The sequence below is a fragment of the Rhincodon typus genome, chromosome 22, assembly GCF_021869965.1.
Source record: "Rhincodon typus isolate 14 chromosome 22, sRhiTyp1.1, whole genome shotgun sequence".
In the NCBI taxonomy this organism is placed as follows: domain Eukaryota; kingdom Metazoa; phylum Chordata; class Chondrichthyes; order Orectolobiformes; family Rhincodontidae; genus Rhincodon; species Rhincodon typus.
This window is the reverse complement of record NC_063353.1, coordinates 5,443,612-5,463,314: the sequence shown is the minus strand read 5'-3', so window position 1 is coordinate 5,463,314 and position 19,703 is coordinate 5,443,612. Positions and strand designations below refer to the sequence as shown.

General features: G+C 41.5%; 1 protein-coding gene across 4 annotated transcripts in view; it reads left to right on the top strand.

The window, feature by feature from the left end:
• Positions 1–4,274: 4,274 nt before the first annotated feature.
• Positions 4,275–19,703, top strand: part of irag2 (lymphoid-restricted membrane protein) — a 156,201-nt gene continuing 140,772 nt past the window's right edge. For 3 of the 4 annotated variants that reach the window (XM_048610272.1, XM_048610271.1, XM_048610269.1), the window contains exons 1-7: positions 4,275–4,366; positions 5,925–6,112; positions 7,063–7,666; positions 8,341–8,451; positions 13,123–13,303; positions 16,302–16,375; positions 16,535–16,613. In XM_048610272.1, the coding sequence (XP_048466229.1) occupies positions 7,114–7,666; positions 8,341–8,451; positions 13,123–13,303; positions 16,302–16,375; positions 16,535–16,613 (998 nt within the window). In that variant the 5' untranslated portion in view covers positions 4,275–4,366; positions 5,925–6,112; positions 7,063–7,113. Of the gene's footprint in view, positions 4,367–5,130; positions 5,149–5,924; positions 6,113–7,062; positions 7,667–8,340; positions 8,452–13,122; positions 13,304–16,301; positions 16,376–16,534; positions 16,614–19,703 lie in introns of those variants that run through there. The other variant, XM_048610270.1, reaches the window with a different exon arrangement.

Genomic DNA, 19,703 nt, shown 5'->3' with positions numbered 1-19,703 from the left:
TACCCTGAACCCCATGAGTTTTAATCGTCTTTATTAGTTCCCTGTCTGGGACTTAGTCAAAGGTCTTATTGCAATCCATATAAATTACATCAACTGCCCTCCCTGTTACCCTGCTGCAAAATTAAACGTACGATCGACAAAGCCAGTTTTCACTCTGGAATCTAAACTGTAAAGCGTTGCCATCAGCTGGGATGATAACATGCTCATAAAATCAGGAAAAACTTATCTGATCATAATATGATTTTCTAAATAAACCATTAAGACTTCCCTAATAGTAGAATATTATTGCCCTGATGACTGATGTCAGACTGACTGACCTATTCTGCCTATGATGAAGACAAAAAATTGAAGTTTCTGGGGATCTGAATCAAAGCGCTGAAGAAACCCAGCAGGTCTGGCAGTAACTGTGGACAGAGAAACAGAGTTAAAGTTTTGGGTCCAATATGACTGTTCTTTGGAATGCTTTGTTTTCTTTTTCCTTCTTTACTTTAAGAGAGAAGTTACATTTGTTAACTTTAATCTGCTGGAACTAGTTCAGATGTAGGGACTTTTGGAAAGTTATAGGCAACATATTCATTATCTTTGCAGCAACTCTTCTAGAGCCCAAGGTTGTGGGTCATCAGGTCCTGGGGATTTGTATGTTTTTAGTACATTTAGACTTCTTCTGATTTTAATTACCTTACCCTCATTTGTTTTAACACTTTAGCAGCTATATAGGGTGCTGGTGAGGCCACGCCTAGAGGACTGTGTACAGTTTTGGTCTCCTTACTTGAGAAAGGATGTACTGGCATCGGAGGGGGTGCAGAGGAGGTTCACTAGGTTGATTCTATAAATTGAGAGGGTTGGCTTATGAGGAGAAATTGAGTATAGTGGGATTATACCCATTGGAATTTAGAAGAATAAGGCGGATTTTATAGAAATATATAAAATTATGAAGGGAATAGATAAGATTGAAGCAGGGAGGTTGTTTCCACTGGTAGGTGAAATTAGAACTAGGGGGAACAGCCTCAAAATAAGGGGGAGCAGATTTAGGATTGAGTTGAGGAGGAACGTCTTCACCCAAAGGGTTGTGAATCTGTGGAATTCCCTGCCCAGTAAAGCAGTTGAGGCTACCTCATTGATGGTTTTTAAGGCAAATTTGGATGGATTTTTGAACAGTAAAAGAATTGAGGGTTATGTTGAGCAGGCAGTTAAGTGGAACTGAGTCCACAAAAAGATCAACCATGATCTAGTGAATGGCGGAGCAAGCTTGAGGGGTCAGATGGCCTACTCCTGCTCCTAGTTCTTATGTTCTCATGTTATCACCCATTTTTAGTATGCAATTTGCATTCTCCACTGTGAAAGCAAGTACAAAATATTCGTTCAAGGACTCTCCCATTTTCTCATGCCCTATAATACTATAATGGCCTCATCTTCTGTAGTATTTATTATAGCTACTCTCCTTTTATAGAAAGCTCTTACAATACCATTTCCATATTCACCATGTCAAGACCATTCAGGACCTTATATACTTCAGTCATGTCACCTTCATACTCCGAAATTCCAGTGTAAACAGTCGCAGCTTGTCTAACCTTTCCCTATGAGATACACCGTGCATTAGTTATCAGTCTAATCCACTGAAGTACTTCCAACACATTTACATCCTTAACTGAGGAGACCAAAACTACACGTAGTATTCGAGATGTGTTCACACTAATGCCCCATATAACTGAGGTATAGCATCTTTATTTTTATGTTTCACTCCTTTCATAAGAAAGGATAGCATTCCATTAGCCTTCTGTATCTGTGCACCAACTTTTTGTGTGACTCAAACAAGAACTCTGTACCTCAGAATTCCATAGAACAGAATAGAATATCCTTTATTGTCACATGTACTCCAATACAGAATACAGGAGCAGAGTGAAAAGTTTTTACAATGGCTGCCTCTAATGGTGCCACCTTAGATACGAGTACCTAGATACAAATCTTGGAAACAAAAGAGGAATAAAAGGTAAAGTAGTATCATTACTTACAGTGTCTTAAAAAAAATTAGAAATAAGAAAGTTATAACATAGATAAAGGACTGACATTTTAGTCTGGTTAAGAATTTCAAATAACAGCAGCTCAGCACATGGTCTGACCGCCTGGCCAGGCCCCAGTCCAACAACTGTCCCGTTCCACTCAAAGCCTCCAGTCTGCTCCGCACCAGCACTCAGCTGCACTAAGGTAAGTTGCACAGCTCCGGGGCTGCTAAGAAGAGAGAAAAAAAGGAAAGGGAACAAGAAGAACTGGTGGAGCAGAGGAGCTCCATTTGGAGCATCCTACTCTGCCGCCATCTGGCCAAAAGTCGATTCTGTAGCAATTCTCTGTTTAAGAAATACTCGACTTTTAATTCTTCCTGCCAGAAGCGAATACTTTCACATTTCCTCACATCCACCTAACAAATTTTTGCCCTCCTCATTCAACCTACAACTTTTTGTTTGCCCTTTGCTTGCTCCTCAGACTTGCTACTGTTCACAACATTATAACCTTCTTGTAATTCAATACTATAATGCTCTGAATAAGATCATGATAAACAGGAACTCAGCAAGAAAAGTCAATGGAATGAAAACACTACACGGTTTACAATCTCACCATTGCGCCCACTGTTGGAAATGATTCCTTACTTGTACACACTATCTCCCTTGCAATAGAAGCCATCATTCTGTTTAACTTCGTAACTATTTGCTGTGCCTTCATACTGATAGCAAATCATGTATAAAACTACCCTGGTCTCTTTGCATTATAGTGTTTATCAGTCTTTCTTTGTTAAATTCATATTCTGCTCTTCCATTTCTCCTGCCAAAGTAAACAACTTCATATTTTCCCACATTACATTCTACTGCCACAATTTTGCCCACTCCCCGAGCCGCTCCCTATTTCTTTGCACGCTATTTATACGCTCATCATAACTTTTTTTTGAATCTATCTTTGTATGGTCAGCAAAATTCACGACAATACTCTCAGTCCCTCTGTCTAAGTCATACAGTAGATCATAAACAGTTGAGGCACCAACTTTGACCAGTTTGGCCACTGTAGCCAGAGGGGAGCCAATCTGAAAATAAACCATTTCCATCCATGCTAATACATCACCCCAAAGCTAGTGCTTCCCAAACTTTTTCCCATTACGTGCCTGTCCTGAGACATGAACACTGTCACGATTTCTGAGGCGTGTGACATAGTAGTTGTGGTGAGAAGGGTTATGGTGCTGCTGAGCTATGAGAGTGGAAGGCTGTTGGGAGAGGGAGCACAGTTTTTAGAATTCTGTCTGAGCTCCACACTGACCATTGCTGCCTCAGAGGTCATCACCCCAACAGCTCTTGACCCCCACTTTGTGAGGAAATCCCCAGCCAACACCATACATTGTGAGCCTGACAGGAAATATTCTATAGGCACTTCGGCCAATTTAATCAGGAAACACATTTACCCAGGCGTTCTTACTGTATGAGACAAACAAAAGAACTGCAGTTTTATTAAAACATTCGCAAGTTTAAAAAAAAACTCTTGCATAAATTAAGTTAACTTTTCCCAAACTAGTCTGGCTGACTGCCTGAAAAACACATATGCTACCGGTTCTGGTGAACTTAATTGGGCTGATGGATCCAACTCACTGTGCTGTCGACACAGCACTCAGCGTCTTCTTGGTACAAAGGTGGGTCTCCTTGGAGTCTTCACCAGCTGACTCTTCACTGAGGGAAAGGCCAACAACTGTCCCTTCTTATCCCCCCTTTCTGAGCCCAATCGCATGTTCTCTGACTTCAGTCAATGGAGTCACAGGGCAAGGGTCACAGCCAGATTTACTCATCCTTTCTCAAGAAATGATTACTCTGCGGTGCCAAGGGATATCTCTCTCTATTGTTAAGGGTCTGTTCAAATGCAGGACAGACCTAGGCTGGTCCTTGGTTGCTTTAGACCTGTAGTAACCTTGGGCTCTTTGCATTCCATCAGGCCTTACTTGTTTAAGCCGATTTTATGTTGGACCCAGTTGCTTAGGATATTGGCCACAACAGTTGCATAGCTTCACGGCCACTGTCCTGTGTAAAAGGGCAATCAGTAACGTGAAATAGGCTCAGGGTTCCCACCTTGAGGTTCTGCACTGGTCTTGCACGTTCAGGGCGGCTGCAGCGCTCAGACCCTCCTCTAGAGGGAGGCAGGAGGCTCATTCGGCAAGGTTACATTTCCCGTCCAATCAGAGAGCAGGAAGGGGAACACCGCAAACCGGCGCGCTATTTAAACTGGAGCATGGTCCCTTTAAATCTTGGGCTGGGGGAATAGTTAGGTGTGTCTGGAGTGCTTCTTAAATTAGGCTAATACAGGTTTGGTAACCATAAATCTCCAGAGTCAAAAGGTAATGTTTGTAGAGAATGAGAGAAATTCAGAGGGCATCGTTATTGTAATAATATTGATACATTAAAAAGTGGGAAGTCCCGAAATTATGGAAAGACTTACCACATTCGGCTCGTTTAATCGTTGTTTTAAAAACTTGTTAATTGCATTGGGGAAGCTGCCGTGTTAATTCAATAAGGCTCTGTCGACGTGTAGAAGTCCCTTATCTCTTACACTCACTTCATTTTACAGTCCAGCACTTAAACAAATGTTACTTACAGCGATGAGGGCTTGTACGTAATTGTAAGGGCGGGGGACCCAAACCAGCTCTAGTCTGGAGAAGTATGTTTATTTTCACTATCTAATTTTTAAAAGTAATCTGTCTATTATGCAGGTGAACTCAATTCTGCTGAGCCAGGATTAAATCTTGGGCTGCCTCTGTATATCTAAAGGTTTAAATCCTCCACCCCATTGAGTTCACCTATTGGGTGTTGATTGTCTGATTTAGGAGTTTATCCAACAATTAAATAGTAGCCCTTCCAAAATGTCCAGAATCAGAACAGCTAGTCTGGAGAAACCAGAAAATGCTGATTGGCTTGATGTTTGGGAGACTTAATTTGGGAGCTGAACACAAGACTAGAACTTTACCTGCATAACTGTTTGTATTTAAGTGGAAGGCTGCCAATTAGTAGAGGGAATTAAAACTGAAGGCTGAAAGTGCTTAAAGGTTAGATAGAAGCTTATGGTGAGAGTTTAATAGTCCACGATGACTATTGTTGGAGGCAGTCTCGAATGCTCTCCTGGGTATGGAATGATCCTCTTGAAAGTTGAGTAGGTTGGGTCAATAATCATTAGAGATCTTCTTTCAAAATAAACTGAAATGGCCTTATTAAAACTCTTGGGGTGCTTGATAGGGTAGATGTGAAGAGGTTGGGATAGAGTTCAGAGATTGGTTCTAGACTCTTGTCCCACAAGGGATAGCAGACTTCATTTAAGAGTAAGCAATTGTCCATTTAAGAATGTGAATTTATTCTCAGAGTAGTGAATCTGTGGAGTTTCTTGCTGTAGAGGCTGTCAAGCCTGGATACAAAGCAGAGATAAACACACATTTTTGATCAGTAAGAGAATTGAGGGTTCGGTTAGGGCAAGCAGGAAAGTGGAGCTATCCAGCCATGATCTAATTGAATGGTGGAGTGGACTTAATGGGCCAAATGGCCTACTTCTGCTTGTATATCTAATGGTCTCACTGGGGAGGCCTCTTGTGGTGCAGTGGTAGTGTTTCCACCCTTGGACCAGGGGGCTCAAGTCCCACCTGCTCTAGAGGTGTGTAATAACATCTCTGAACAAGTTTATTAGAAAAATACGTTGAACTATAAAACGGTCTTGCTGGAAGAGATGGGAATGAATAGTTTTAATCAGCTACAAAGCCAGAGGTAAAGGAGTCATGGCAGTTTTATAACTGTTGGGGGCAGGAATGTTTGCATAATAAAAGGGTTGCAAGGTGATCTGAAACAATTGGAACAAAGCTGGGTTCAGAGGAGTTGAAAATGAAAAATACTTCAATGTAATTGTTGTTTCAGATGAATTATTAAATTTGGGGACAAAGAGCTGGGAGTTTGCCCAATTGCGCTGGCTAATATTTATCTCCTGATTGACTCCACACAAAAGCAACTTAAGTTGAGGAGCTTCCTGTGAGCGAATTTGCTGCTGCATTTACTATGTTGAGACAGTGACTGCACTTCAAAAGTGTCTCTCTGACTATTTAAATGTGAGTATTTTCACTTTTTGTTTTTAATTCAAATTTTATTCCTACACTACGACAGTGACTACACTTGAATACTTTCTTTGGCTATGATGTGCTTGAATATCCCATGGTTGTGAAGTGTGCTATATGAATTCAAGCCTAACTTTTGTCGTCATCTTGCATTTGTTGACATTCAGTAGCATTTGCTACTCATTAGTTCAAACCCCTAATCAAACTCATTGACTAGCTGTGGATCTGCTTATTTGCGATGCAGCCCCTGGCTCTAATTGCTCATACTGGAGGCTTCCTTCTACTATGACCTCTGTAGTCTATCAGCTTTGCTATTTGATGAAGAAAGTGAGTCTGGAGTTGTAAAGAATTTGCAATTTGTGGTAGCTCTCCATAGCTGTGTTCTCCTTTTCACTTTCTTCCCCACCATTTTTCCAAATTTGTGTAGTACCTTTTGACAATCTCTGAAACCTCCAACATTTTACAGCTTACAAGGACTCCATAGGACAGTGACCAATAGCCTATAGTATGAAATGCAGCAGCTTGCTAGCATGCAATCTCCCACACAGACAGCAAAGTGACTGTGAACAGATAATCTATTCTTCATGATGGTTGAAAAATATTGACCAGAAAATGAGAGGAAGCCTCCCCTGCTTTTCAAAAATAGTGCCATGGGATTATTTGCATCCACTCTGCAGACTTTTGCCTTAACGTTTGTGCAGTACAGTCTTTGGTTGAAGCATCAGCCTGCATTTTGCAGTCCATTCTCTGGTGTGGGTGTTACATCCACCACTTTCTGATTGTGTTACCACTCCGTCACAGCTGACATCTGCACCCTCGAACCCCCAGATTCAAGTGTGCAACTCTATTATTGAGTAAGCATTGATGTTTCTTTGTGTGTTTATATACACATATATAAAATATATATTAAGGTTAGAAATAGTCTTGTATTTTGTTCTTTCCAGATACTTCAGTGTTCCAGGCTGAGATATTCACAGTAATCTTCAAGCAAGACCATGTGCAGTAAACGCCACAATCCAGTGGAGAGCATTTGCAAAAAACTCCAGACCATTCAGAAGAGGGATCAGATGTCCAACCCTGTGCTGCAAATTCCGAAATTTCGCTCCCGAAACTTTGACAGCCCTCAGATCAGCGTCAAGAAGAACATGGAGGTGATTCTGAGGAATAGAACAGTGGAGAATCATATGGTGGAGCAGGGAGTTAACATCGCTGTTGCAAATTGTGCGCCGTCACCCGAAATCTCAACAGGCCAACCAGGAAAGCCTCCCACCGTCAGTTCTACTTACACAGTGGTCAGCTCCATTGGAGGGATGTTCTCCAAACCACTGCATTGCTGCGGAGCTCAGAGCTGCTCCACTCCACTTAGTGAGTGTGAGAGAAACATTACCAACTTGAGTCAACCCCATTCAGCCATTATTAACATTGAGCATCGTATAGTGGCCAGCGATGACTGTAGCCCAGTGAACTCCTCCAAATTTAATTTCTACACCCGCTTGCACAAAACACAGTCACCTGTAGCAAAGAAACTATCCTTAGATGAGACAAGTGGTAAGTTGGGGAAGTTATCACATTTATTGCCTTAAGTAAATCTGTTTACTGACTGGATTTTGTCTCCATGATTTAGACTGGATTTTAAAATGCTAATTATTATTGTAGAACCTAGTTTATGTTGAAGGGGACACTTGCATATAAGCAAGTGTGTTTCACAATATCATATGTCCTTTTTACAGAATTCAATTTCACAACTTCACATGGTTGGACATGAACACTCAACTAATTAGGGAGCACTGTGTCTGTTACTCACTAAATATGTTGGAGTGTTTTATCTTTGCCTTACTAATTATTTTAGTGGCCCTCTACAGTTAAATAGAGCTATAGTTTAAATTTGCTGAAATTGTGGGACATATTTATCCACTACTGCATGATTACTGTCTGAAATTCAGGTATGTTTATGGGAAAGATTTCATTAATTTGAGCACTTCAGTAAAGAGCCGACTTACTCAGTATAACTGAAGCTGTTATTCTATTGGATGAGTAATTACACTGAATTGATCACACTGTTTTAACATTTCCAAATAAACCAACAGAAAATGTTGCCATTTAGCAAAATATATACAAGAATGCGCACGAACAGGATGTGGTAAACTAGGAAGGTTAAACGAGCTTTGCATGTGAAGGTAACATTGTGAGTTCTGTTCAACCTTTCACATTCTTTTCTAAAGTAAACGAGCCTGCAGTGGTAAACAGAATGGAAAATGTCGAAGATATGAGTTTGATCTGCGAGGAAGATTTGCTGGATACTATTTTTTATGCCTGCGACACAAAGCACAGAGGTAACACATTACTGTTCTGTAGCACTTTGCTGTTACCATCTATTCATTAAAATTGGAGTCATACAATAAGATAGATTAAGGATTGGTCAACAGACAGCAAACAAAATAGGAACAAAAAGAACATGTTTGGTTTCATAGCCAATAACTAGAAAGCTCTGCAAGAGTCAGGACTTTGGCCTCAATTGCTTACAATCTAAATTAATCGCTGCTTTGAAGGTACAGCGTGTAACATAGAACTTTGCTCTTGATAACCAAGTTGGGTAAAATAAAAATAGACTGCAGAAGGAAGTAGGTGGCTTGGGTGAGTGGGCAAGAACTTCACAGGTGGAATTCAATGCGATAAATTGTGAAGTTACCCACTTTTTGAGAAAATAGAATTTTGTTTTTGAATGGTGAGGGATGGAAGTGTTTGCATTCGGAGGGATCTGGGTGTTCTTGTACAAGAATCGGAGCAAGTTAACATTGATACAGCAAACACTAAGTCAAACAGTATGCTAGCTCTCAACACAAAGGGATTAGAGCGTAAGACAAAAGAAACTTTACTGCAATTATGTTGGGAAGAGAAGCAGGATGTATAGTTTTAGTTTACTTGTGTAAAGACAGAAATAGCCCTTAATCTGATACAACAGAAGGTTCACTAGACTGGTTCCTGGGACAAAACAAGATTAAGTAGACTAGGTTAAAAGTGTGGATCTGGAGGAACCCAGCAGGTCAGGCAGCATCAGAAGAACAGGAAAGCTGACATTTCGGGTCAGGACCCTTCTTCAGAAATGGGGAGGGGGAGGGGAGCTCCGAAATAAATGGAGAGGAGAGGGGTGGGGCTGGGGAAGGTAGGTGGCATGGTGGTAGGTGAGTGCAAGTAGGGAGTGGTCAGGATTGGTCAGTGAAGTGGGAGTGGCGGATATATGGGAGAGAAGATGGACAGGTTGTCATGTCAAGGAGGCGGGGATGAGAGGGAGGATTGGACATGGGATGCAAGGAGTTTCAGGGCCGAAGAGATTACCAGAGGGTTGCAGTGGGAGAGAGATCCACTGAGGTCTTTCCGGAGGGAGGAGGATAACTTCTTCAAGGTGGGCATCCTTGGAAGAGGCTTCGCAGTGGGGTTATAAATCACTGAGATAGCATGAACTACAAATACTGGACTTGTCAGAGATAAGTGTGGAGCTGGAGGAACACAGCAGGCCAGGCAGTTAGTTCTTGCTATCTCTTAAATAGGCTAGGCCTATGTTGCCTTGGTTTTGGATGAATGAGAGGTGGTCTAATTGAAACATAACATTCCTAAAGTTTCTCAGTATCTAACACTGAGAAAATGTTTCCACTGGCTGGGAAGTTGGGAACACAGTCTCAGAATAAAGGGGTCAGCCATTTGAAGCAAATGTATCAATGAGTGGGGAAGAGGAAAACCTAAAGCCATCAATAGAACATAGTCATCAAGCTGAGAACTCGGGAGAAACATCTCTCCAAAAAGTTGAGAATTGATATCACAAGCAGTTGAAATGAATGGTGTTGATCCATTTTAAGGAGAATCCAGATAAGCATATATGGGAGAAGATAAAACTGTGTTTTAGATGAGAAGGATTGGAACAGACTTGTGCCAAGTAGGTCAGTATGAGGTTGTTGGGCTGAATGGCCTGTTTGCACTGTATATTCTATGGGATTTGAGATTTAATGAGTGGTAGTGGTTACCAAAATTTTGCACCACTTGGATTTTCCTCCTCTCTAGTCAGGGTCTACAGTAGACTCAAGGAACACTTTCTCTCTAATTCTATCAGACAGGTGGCTAGAATGGCAGATATTATAGTCTATACACTTGTTTTGTTGTTTTAATCTACTTTTCTAATCAACCTGTTCAAAAATGTTATTACCTACACTTGAAGTAGGTGGGACTTGAACCTGGGCCTCTTGGTTCAGGGGTAGGGACACTTCCACTGTGTGATGTGAGGATGCACTCTTGTTTCCTGAGTGAATAAGGCAGTTTTCAGAACAAGTGACAGTTCTCCTATTCTGTCAGGAGAGGACAGTGTCCTCCATTAGACAATCATGACTCTTGTATTATTTAACAGGTTTTCCCATGGATAGTGAGTAAGGAGATTACATTAGTTGTAGCATTGGCTGTGGAAGTGACAAATTGGGGGAGCATTGAATTCTGTTTCTCTCCTGAGGGCAGAGAAAGCCGAGAGATTTGATCCTGATGTTTAAAATTAATGTTTAGATAAAGTGAATGGAGAAACTGCTTCTGCTGTTTTGAATGGTTGATGGAGTAGATTTAGACATAAGTCTAGTAAGTGCACTCAGTGAGTGTTAATGTATTGAGTGGTTAGTGTTTCTGACGACATGAAATAGAGCTATGTGATCTATTTGTTTTGGATTCCATATTCCCATCCACTCCTGATAATGTTTGACTCCCTTGTCTGGATGACTCTTCATCTAGACTTGAAATGTTAGCTTGCTCTCTCGCCATGGACGCTGTCTGACCTGCTGTGATGGCAGCATTTTTACTGCTTTCGGTACAGATTCCAGCATCTGCAGTAATTTACTCAGTGTTCATCAGCCATTACTTTAAAAATATTCAATGTCTCTGCTTCCTTCAATTGCTGGAAGTTTGTGTTTCTGCAAGGGAATTTTCCTCATCTGTCCTGAAAGGATGACCTAACTTTAAAACACTACCTGTAGTTCTGGACAGAGCCACAAGATGAAGTATCCTTTCCACATCCACCTTGTCAGATCTTGTATGCTTTAATCAAGTCATAAACATAAACCTAGAACAATACAGGAACAGGACCTCTAACCCATGTTTGTCCTGACCATGGTGCCACTCTAAACTAATTCTATCTGTCTGCACATGGTCCATATCCTGTTATGTCCTACCTACTCATGTGTTTGTCCAAATGCCTCTTAAATGTTGCTATCTTATCTACTCCTACTGCCTCCCCTGGCAACACATTCCAAGCACCTACCTCTTTTCTAAAAAAACTTGCCTCGCACATCATCTTCTTTAAAGTTTACCCCCTCACCTTAAACTTATACCACCTAGATTGGACATTTTCACACTGGAAAAGAGATTCAGACTAAGCACCCTATCCATGCCCCTCATAATCTTGTATACTTCTACCAGGTTGCCCCCACAGCCTCCAGTGCTCTAATGAAAACAGTCCAAGTTTGTCCAACCTCCCCTTATAGCCAATGCACTCCAATCCAGGCAACATTCTGGTAAACCTCCTTTGCAGCCTCTCCAATCACCTTCCGAAAATGTGGTGACCAGAACGGCACACCATACTCCAAAGGTGGCCTCACTAAAGGAAATCCCTTACTCTTCTAAATTCCAGTGGAAACAAGCCCAGTCTGTCCAATCTTTCCACATTAGACAACCAGCTCTTCCAAGTATGAATCTAATAAACCTCCTCTGAGCCATGACCAATGACATTACATCCTTCCTTAAATAAGGAGACCAAAACTATACACACCACACCATGTGGTGTCATCAATGCCTTGTATAACTGAAGTGTAACACCTTTATTTTAATGTTCTATTCCTCCCAGTACAGGGTAGCATCCCATTAGCTGCCTTGCTGTACCCACATACTAACTTTCAGTAACTTGTGCGCTGGAACATTTAGATCCTGCTGCAGCTTGGAATACTGCATTTGTTTTCTAAATAATACTATGCCTTTTTTATTCTTCCTGATGAAGTGAAGAGCCCTGCATTTTCCCACATTACACTCCAGATTTTAGCCCAGTAACTTAAGGACTTTGCAGACAGCTATAACTTTATGTTGTCCTCATAACAAACTTGGTGACAACACAAAGATAGGAAAATATAACTACCATGGTTTTCCTCCCCACATTTAAGTCATAACTTAAATTTTGAAAAGCTGAGGCCCCAGCACAGACCTGGGAGTGACTTCACTTGTCACATCCTGCCAATCAGACAAAGACCTATTTCTATTTTCTTCCAGTTAGCCAATCTGCATTCTGAAATATCTTGTTAAATGTCTACCATTCTATTGATCTATCCTCTAGCCTAGTATGCTCGTTCACTTCAGCTGACTGGGTTTAGAAGCCTACGTGGTTGCCCTTATCTTAAGTTTAAGATACTAGTCTTGAGCCCAATCTACTCCCTTTCAAACTGGATGTAAAGTTTAATTATATTATGGTCACTGCTACGTAGGGTGCCATTAGTCTGAAGTCATTAATTAATCCTGTCACGTTATATAATACAAAGTCTAATTTAACCTGCTGTCTGGTTACAAAACATGCTGCTCTGGGAAACTATTGTAAAAGCATTCTGAATATGTAGTGTGGCAGGACCATTCAATAACAGCCCTCAAGGGAACGGAATGAATACTTGGAAGAAAGGTTGTAGGCAATATGGGGAAGGAGAAAGGAAGTGAGACTAACCGTGTTGCTCATCAAAAGAGCTAGCATAGGCATGATAGGCCAAGTAGCCTTCTCCCTTCTTGTACTGTTCTGATTTTAATTACCAAAGGGAGAATGGTTGGCATTGCTGCTGTTACCACCTCTAGTTCACCCCATGGGGAAAGAAAATATCCTGGCTGTTGACTTTTTCCCCCACCTCCCCTGTCCAGTAGGATCAGTGTGAGCCTGTAAGATCCCAGCAAAGTGAATAAATGATCCACATAACCAAAGGGTTTAAACTGATTACTTTCTGCAGGAAAAGTGCCTGTTTCTATGATTGTGGACTACCTGCGACACACCACAAGCCGTAGTTCTGAGGACAGTGGCCTTGAGGATTTGTGTAACATGCTGGACCCAGATAATAAGGATGTGTCCATTGATCTGGGCACCTATCGTGCAGTCATGAAAGAATGGATTGAAGACTGTAGGAGGAAAAGGTAAGGAGCAGAGGGACTATATGTACAGTTTGTATGACAGCACCTGTGTCTGTGCTCAGCCCAAGTGATGGAATGTACTAAAATCAAACACTCAGTTAGCTGTAAACGCAAATAATAGGGAGGTTAAATGAAAGCAAAGGACCATGGAAGCTACTAGATTGTTGCCTCTGAAATAAGAACCAAATGGTTAGCTAATTTTCAGGGAAAGGGAATCTAGCACCTCTATGCAGTCTAGCCTGTAAGTGACTCCAGTTCTACCCTACGTGGTTATTTTTTGCTACCAAAGGGCACCAACTCATGCCATTGAGCAACTGATTAGCAAAGGGGAAAGTTGTCCATCAAAACCTTTTACTGGGGCAAAAAGGTGGACAATAATTGTGGTTTCTCCAGTGTTACTCCATAATTTACTGTTCTGCATCCAGATCGTTTGAATTTGGATTCTGATTTTGTTTTCTCCTTTTCACTTCCTTGCTGCTCTATTGGGATGGTTTACGATGGTAAAAACTGTAACATGAGAATTAGTTTGCTCAAGAGAGCAGTTGAATGTGCCGATTGACATTTACCTCTTGTATTGGTTGTGGTGCTGCTTCACACTTCAGGACACTTCTTCTATATTCAAACAGAAATGACTTTATCAATAAGCAAATGTGCATATGCTAGTACTTTGTATTCCCTCCTCTATACTGTGGTGACATTTATTAGGATTGCTTGCTTTTTTTTTTGTATAACCTCGCTGACCAACTCAAGACTGAAAGTGATTCCAAGCAATGGTTGTTTGCCAAGTGACAGGATGTTCTCTAGTTTGTGAATATTGGATATTTTCATGATCTTGGTTGCATTGGGAAAGTCGAAGGTTAAATCATCCTGTATATTCTCCTCCTGTATTTTTCTTGGGTTGCAGGGCCTTGTAATAGGCTGATGTAATGTAGCATAGAAAGTCCAGAATGTTGGGGAGGTAGAAGAATTATCTAATCTTAAAATAAGATTCCAACCATTATAATTAATTCTGCTTCAGCTTTTGTACATTTCATTGATTAAATATGTTTCTGCTGTCAGCCATATTAAACGGACTTTAAGAACATACTACAGGCCATTCAACCCATCGAGTCTGTTCTGTTGTTCAATGAGATCATAGTTGATCTGATAATCCTCAACTCTGCTTTCCTGCATTTTCCTCATAACTCTTGATTCCCTTACTGATTAAAAAAATTCTCTCTGCTTTCAATATGCCTAACAACCCAGCCTCCGCAGTCATCTATGGTAAGGAATTCCACAGATTCACTACCCTCAGGGGGAAAAAAAAAACTCCTTAATCTGTTTTAAATGGGAGACCTATTGCTGTGAGATTATGCTGTCTGGTCCTAGACACACTCCAGTACAGACCATTTCTCTGCATCTATGTCCCTAAGAATCTTAACTTTCAGTCAGGTCCTCTTGCTCATCCAAATTCCAATGAGTACAGGCCCAATCTACACAACCTCTCCTCAAAGACTGTCCCTCTGTTCCTGGTATCAACCGATTTAATCTCTTTTGGATTGCCTCCAATCCCTTTTTCCATAAAAGGGACCAAACCAGTCGTATTCTTTTGGTGGAATGACTCGTGTCTTGCATGCTTTTAACAAGGCCTGACCTGTCCTTTTTTTTAAAAAAAAAAAAAAAAAAAAAATCTCCATTTCCTTTTAAATAAGGGCCAATGAATGACTTCCCAATTACCCACTGAACTCTGATGCAAGTTTTTTGAGAATGCCCTGACGACTCCCAAATCCACCTGTACTGTGGCTTTCTGAAGTCTTTCTCCAGTTAACTAACATTCAACTCCTTTAGCCTTCCTGCCAAAGTGCAAAATCTCTCAATTTTCCACATTTATATTTCATCTGCGTTTTCACCTACTCATTTAACATGCCATTATCCTGCTGCAGACTTTGTCATCCTTATCACTTGCCCTTCCACCTATTTGAGTCACTTGCAAAATTGGCATTAGTATGTTTATTTCCATCATCTGTCATGACTAATTGGTTAGCCAATCCCCTCTTCCACCACCTATCCCTCCCTCCCCCAAACTTCTGGTGAGAACTGCTCACCAATTCTTCAATGTAAAATCTTGATCAAAACCTAACTGATTAGGCCTAAATGTGTTCATAATGCTGCAGAAAAGCATATCTGTACGGTTGATTTCCGGGCATAGCGACTTAAGATGTGTGTAAGAGGAATGTTTGCTAACACAAACTCCCCATTGTGACAGTGCTCTTGTAACACCCATTCATGCACAGATGTGCTTGTGACAAGACAACCTGAAATTAGTCCCTAATGAAGCTTAAGAATTGTTCTGTGATCCTGATTCCTTTCTAACCTTGTTCCAAGGAATGTGGAGTGTACATATTTTCCAATACAATGCCATCTCAATGCTCTGCTTGAAGTTCAAGTGTGAATTTTTCATCTGTAGTATTGCAGGGTACCTAACAAACCATATTTTTTCGTAAGGTGCTATACTTATTTCCTAGAATGTATTTTACTACGCTATAGGCTGTAAGAAAATCTCAAGTTTACATGAGTATTACTGATTTAATACCAGCATGCGTATTATTTTTAACTTTAAGGGTGGCACGGTGGCTCAGTGGTTAGCACTGCTGCCTCACAGCCCCAGGGACCCAGCTTCAATTCCACCCTTGGGTGACTGTCTGTCTGTTTGCACAATCTTCCTGTGTCTGCATGGGTTTCCTACGGGTGCTCCGGTTTCCTCCCACAGTCCAACGATGTGCAGGTTAGGGGCATTGGCCATGCTAAGTCACCCTGTCGTGTCCAGGAATGTGTAAGTTAGGTGGATGGTAAATGCAGGGTCACAGCGGTAGGGTTGAGGGAGATGGGTCTGGCTGGGAAACTCTTTGAAGGGTCAGTGTGGACCTGATGGGCAGAAAGGCCAGCCTCCACACTTCAGGGATTCTATAAAAAGTTAAAGGGGTTGTTGCTGTAACCAAATTTCCATATTCAATGTCTTTAGTTTCCATGAAGACACTCAAGAAGTTGTAAATGTTAATGAAGATGTTGTCCAACATCGCGATGGACTTGTATCAGGTAACATCATTCACATCCAATCTGTTTGCGATTTGTCACCTTTGCTTCTCTGCTTATTCACCCAGAGTCAAATTTGAGACGTTGCTTTTGTTTTGCAGTAGTGTAAGTCTGTTACCGAAAACAGTGTTAGCTCATTCAAATCTTTGCCATTTCTAACAGGAATCAAATTTTCTGATGCAACTGATGGAACAGTGGGAAGCTTGGAGGCACTTGGTGGGGAAATTTCGAAAGGAGACTTGTAAGCAATATCTAAGTCAATCACAATGTGGGCAAAGTGCAGTTTCAGTATGATTGTTAAAATTCATTTAGCACACAATGAGCACTTCCTGCAAGTATCTCAGTTGTGTCCTGCCACACTGTGCTCATTGTACATTCTCTCAGCATGTGTTTTGCGAAGAGGGCCCTCTCTGTCTTTGCTTTCTCCAAACTAGTTGGTTTTTTTTTAAATAACTCTTAGAATGGTGAAAGTCAACCACATTGATGCACATGAGAGATGCTTGGGAGCAGTAGGAAGTGTTTTAATGACAAACAGCAGCTTATCCCAAAGCAGAATTACTGCAGATTTCCAGCCATCTGCAGTATGCCCAGAAAAAGCTGTGAATACTCTGGTCTGATAGCACCGGGGCGGAGAGAGAAAATTAATGTTTTAAGTCTTTGACTTTACATCAATATTTCCAGATTTTCTCTTCTAGATTTGGGCCAACATAAACCAATTGGACTTTGTCTACTTGCAATGATATGCAAATTTGTTTTTGCCCAATGGAAATTGTTGCATTTAATAGGGGATTTATTAGCACTTCAGTGCAGCCATTGTTTTGTAGCTCAAGATGGCCTCTAGGTTGCATGTAGCAGTGTCAACCAAAGTTGAGTAAATGAGAAACATCTTCCCTCTTAGCTCCCCTACTGTTAATGTGTTCATTAAATTTGGCATCAATCCTCTTTATTCTAAAGAGAACTCAATTTTTGTAGGAATATCCTGTGAAAGAAGCCTCTTCCATGAATTGGATGGAAGGCTTTAGGATACACCTCACAAGGACACTACTTTTTATTTATGTTGGCTCAGTTTTGGGTCTAGTGACTGTGGTTATGTAGAGATTGGAAATGTGAAAACTTCATACACTTGTCTGTCCCTTTTGGTCCGGTGTTGTTGTATCATATGGGGGTGTGGGGCTGCAGATTGCTGGAAATGAAAGGGAAGCCTTCCATTTATTTATGTTGTGTGGCATTACCACTGATAAATGAGGTTGTCTTCAAACTAACAGCTCAATTCTGAGCATCCATAACGCACAATGGGCCATCAGCGGCAGCTGAATTGATTCAAACACATCTGCGCCTCGGCCTGGTGTATCCACCACTGTATAATTACCATGAAGTCAGGAGCATGGTTCAGTGAAGAGTAGAGGAGCAGCCCCAAGCGTATCTCAAAATGAGGTGTTCACCTGCTGAAGCGTCAACACAGGACTACTTGTGTGACAAGCTGAAACAAGTGATAGAGCTAAGCAATCCTGTAGCAAACAGATTGGATCTAAGCTCTGCAGTCTTGCCACTCCCAGTCATAAATGGTGATGGATAATTAAACAACTCACTAGAGGAGGAGGCTCCATAAATATCCCCTTCCTCAATCATGGGGGAGCCCAGCACATCAGTACAAAATATAAGGCTGAAGCTGTCACAATAATTTTCAGTCAGAAATGCCAAGTGGGTGATCCATCTTGGCTTCTTCCAGAGGTCCCAGCATCATAAATGCCAAACTTCAGTCAAGTCGATTTGCTCCCTGTGACATAAAGGAAGCGCTGGATATCGCACAGGATAATGACCCTGGCAATGTTTCCACAATAGTACTAAAGGCTTGTGCTCCAGAACTTGCTACTTCCCTAGCCAATACTGTGTTTCAATACAGTTACAATACTGGCATCCATCAATGTGGAAAATTGTGTATAGATATGTCCTGTAGACAAAGCATGACACGTCCAACCCAGCCAATTAACTCCTTCAGTCAAGATATTTTTAATCAACCTGGTCAGAAATATTCTGACACAATCTGGAGCAGTTGAGTCTTGAACTCATACTTTCTGGTCCAGAGGTAGGGACGTTACCACTGTATCATAAGAGCCTCCCAAACACAGTCTCATCAGTAAAGTGATGGAAAGTGTGATCAGCAGTGCTATCAAGTAGCACCTAATCACTGATGCCCTGTTTGGGTTCCACCATGGCCACTCAGCCCCTGACCTCATTACAGCCACGTTACTGGAAAACACTCTGCTACTTGGACTCATACCTGACATATGGGAATGTGACGGTGGTTGTCGAAGCTCTCGCATCTCAGCTCCAAGACATTGCTGCAGGAGTTCCTCAGGGTACTGTTCTTCAGCTGCTTCATCCATGACCTTCCCTCCACTATAACATCAGAAGTGAGGCCGATGATTGAACAGTGTTCAGCACCATTCGCAATGTCTCGGATACAAATACAATCCATGTTCAAATGCAGCAAGATCTGGGTAATATCCAGGCTTGGGCTGATAAGTGGCAAGTAACATGCTGGGCAATGACCATCTCCAATAAAAGAATCTCACCATCACCCACTGACATTCAATAACCATTATTGTCCACTATCATAGTCCTGGGGGTTCCAGTGACCAGAAACTCAATGGGACCAGCCATATAAATAGTGGCTAGAAGGTCAGATCAGAGGCTAGGAATAATGCAACAACTTCCTGGCTCCTCAAAGCCTGTCCACCATCTACAAGGCACAAGTCAGGAGTGTGATGGAATACTCCTACTTGCCTGGATGGGTGCAGCTTCAACAGCATTCTAGAAGCTTGACACCATCCAGGACAAAGCAACCCACTTGATTGGCACCACATTCATTCCTTCCACCATCAATATTCAGTATAAGCTACATGTACAATCTATAAAATGTACTGGAGAAATTCACTGAGGCTTTTTAGACAGCACATTCCAAATCCACATTCCAGTAGCATCTAGAAGGGCAAGGGCAGCAGATACATGGGAATGCCACCCTGTACAAGTTCCCCTCCAAGCTGCTCCCCATCCTGACTTGGAAATGTATTGCCGTTCCTTCACTGTTGTTGGTTCCAAATCCTGGATCCCCCCTCCCTAGCATCATTGTGGTACTACCTACAGTATGTGGACTGCACCGGTTCAAGAAGGCAGCTCAGTGCCACCTTCTCAAGGGCAATTGAGGATGACCAATAAATGCTGACCCAACTGGCACTACCCTTCGCCATGAGTGAATTTGGAAATTCTTGTTTTATCTTACAAAGCCCTTTTGTAACGAATGAAATACTTTTGAAGTAAAGTCGATGCT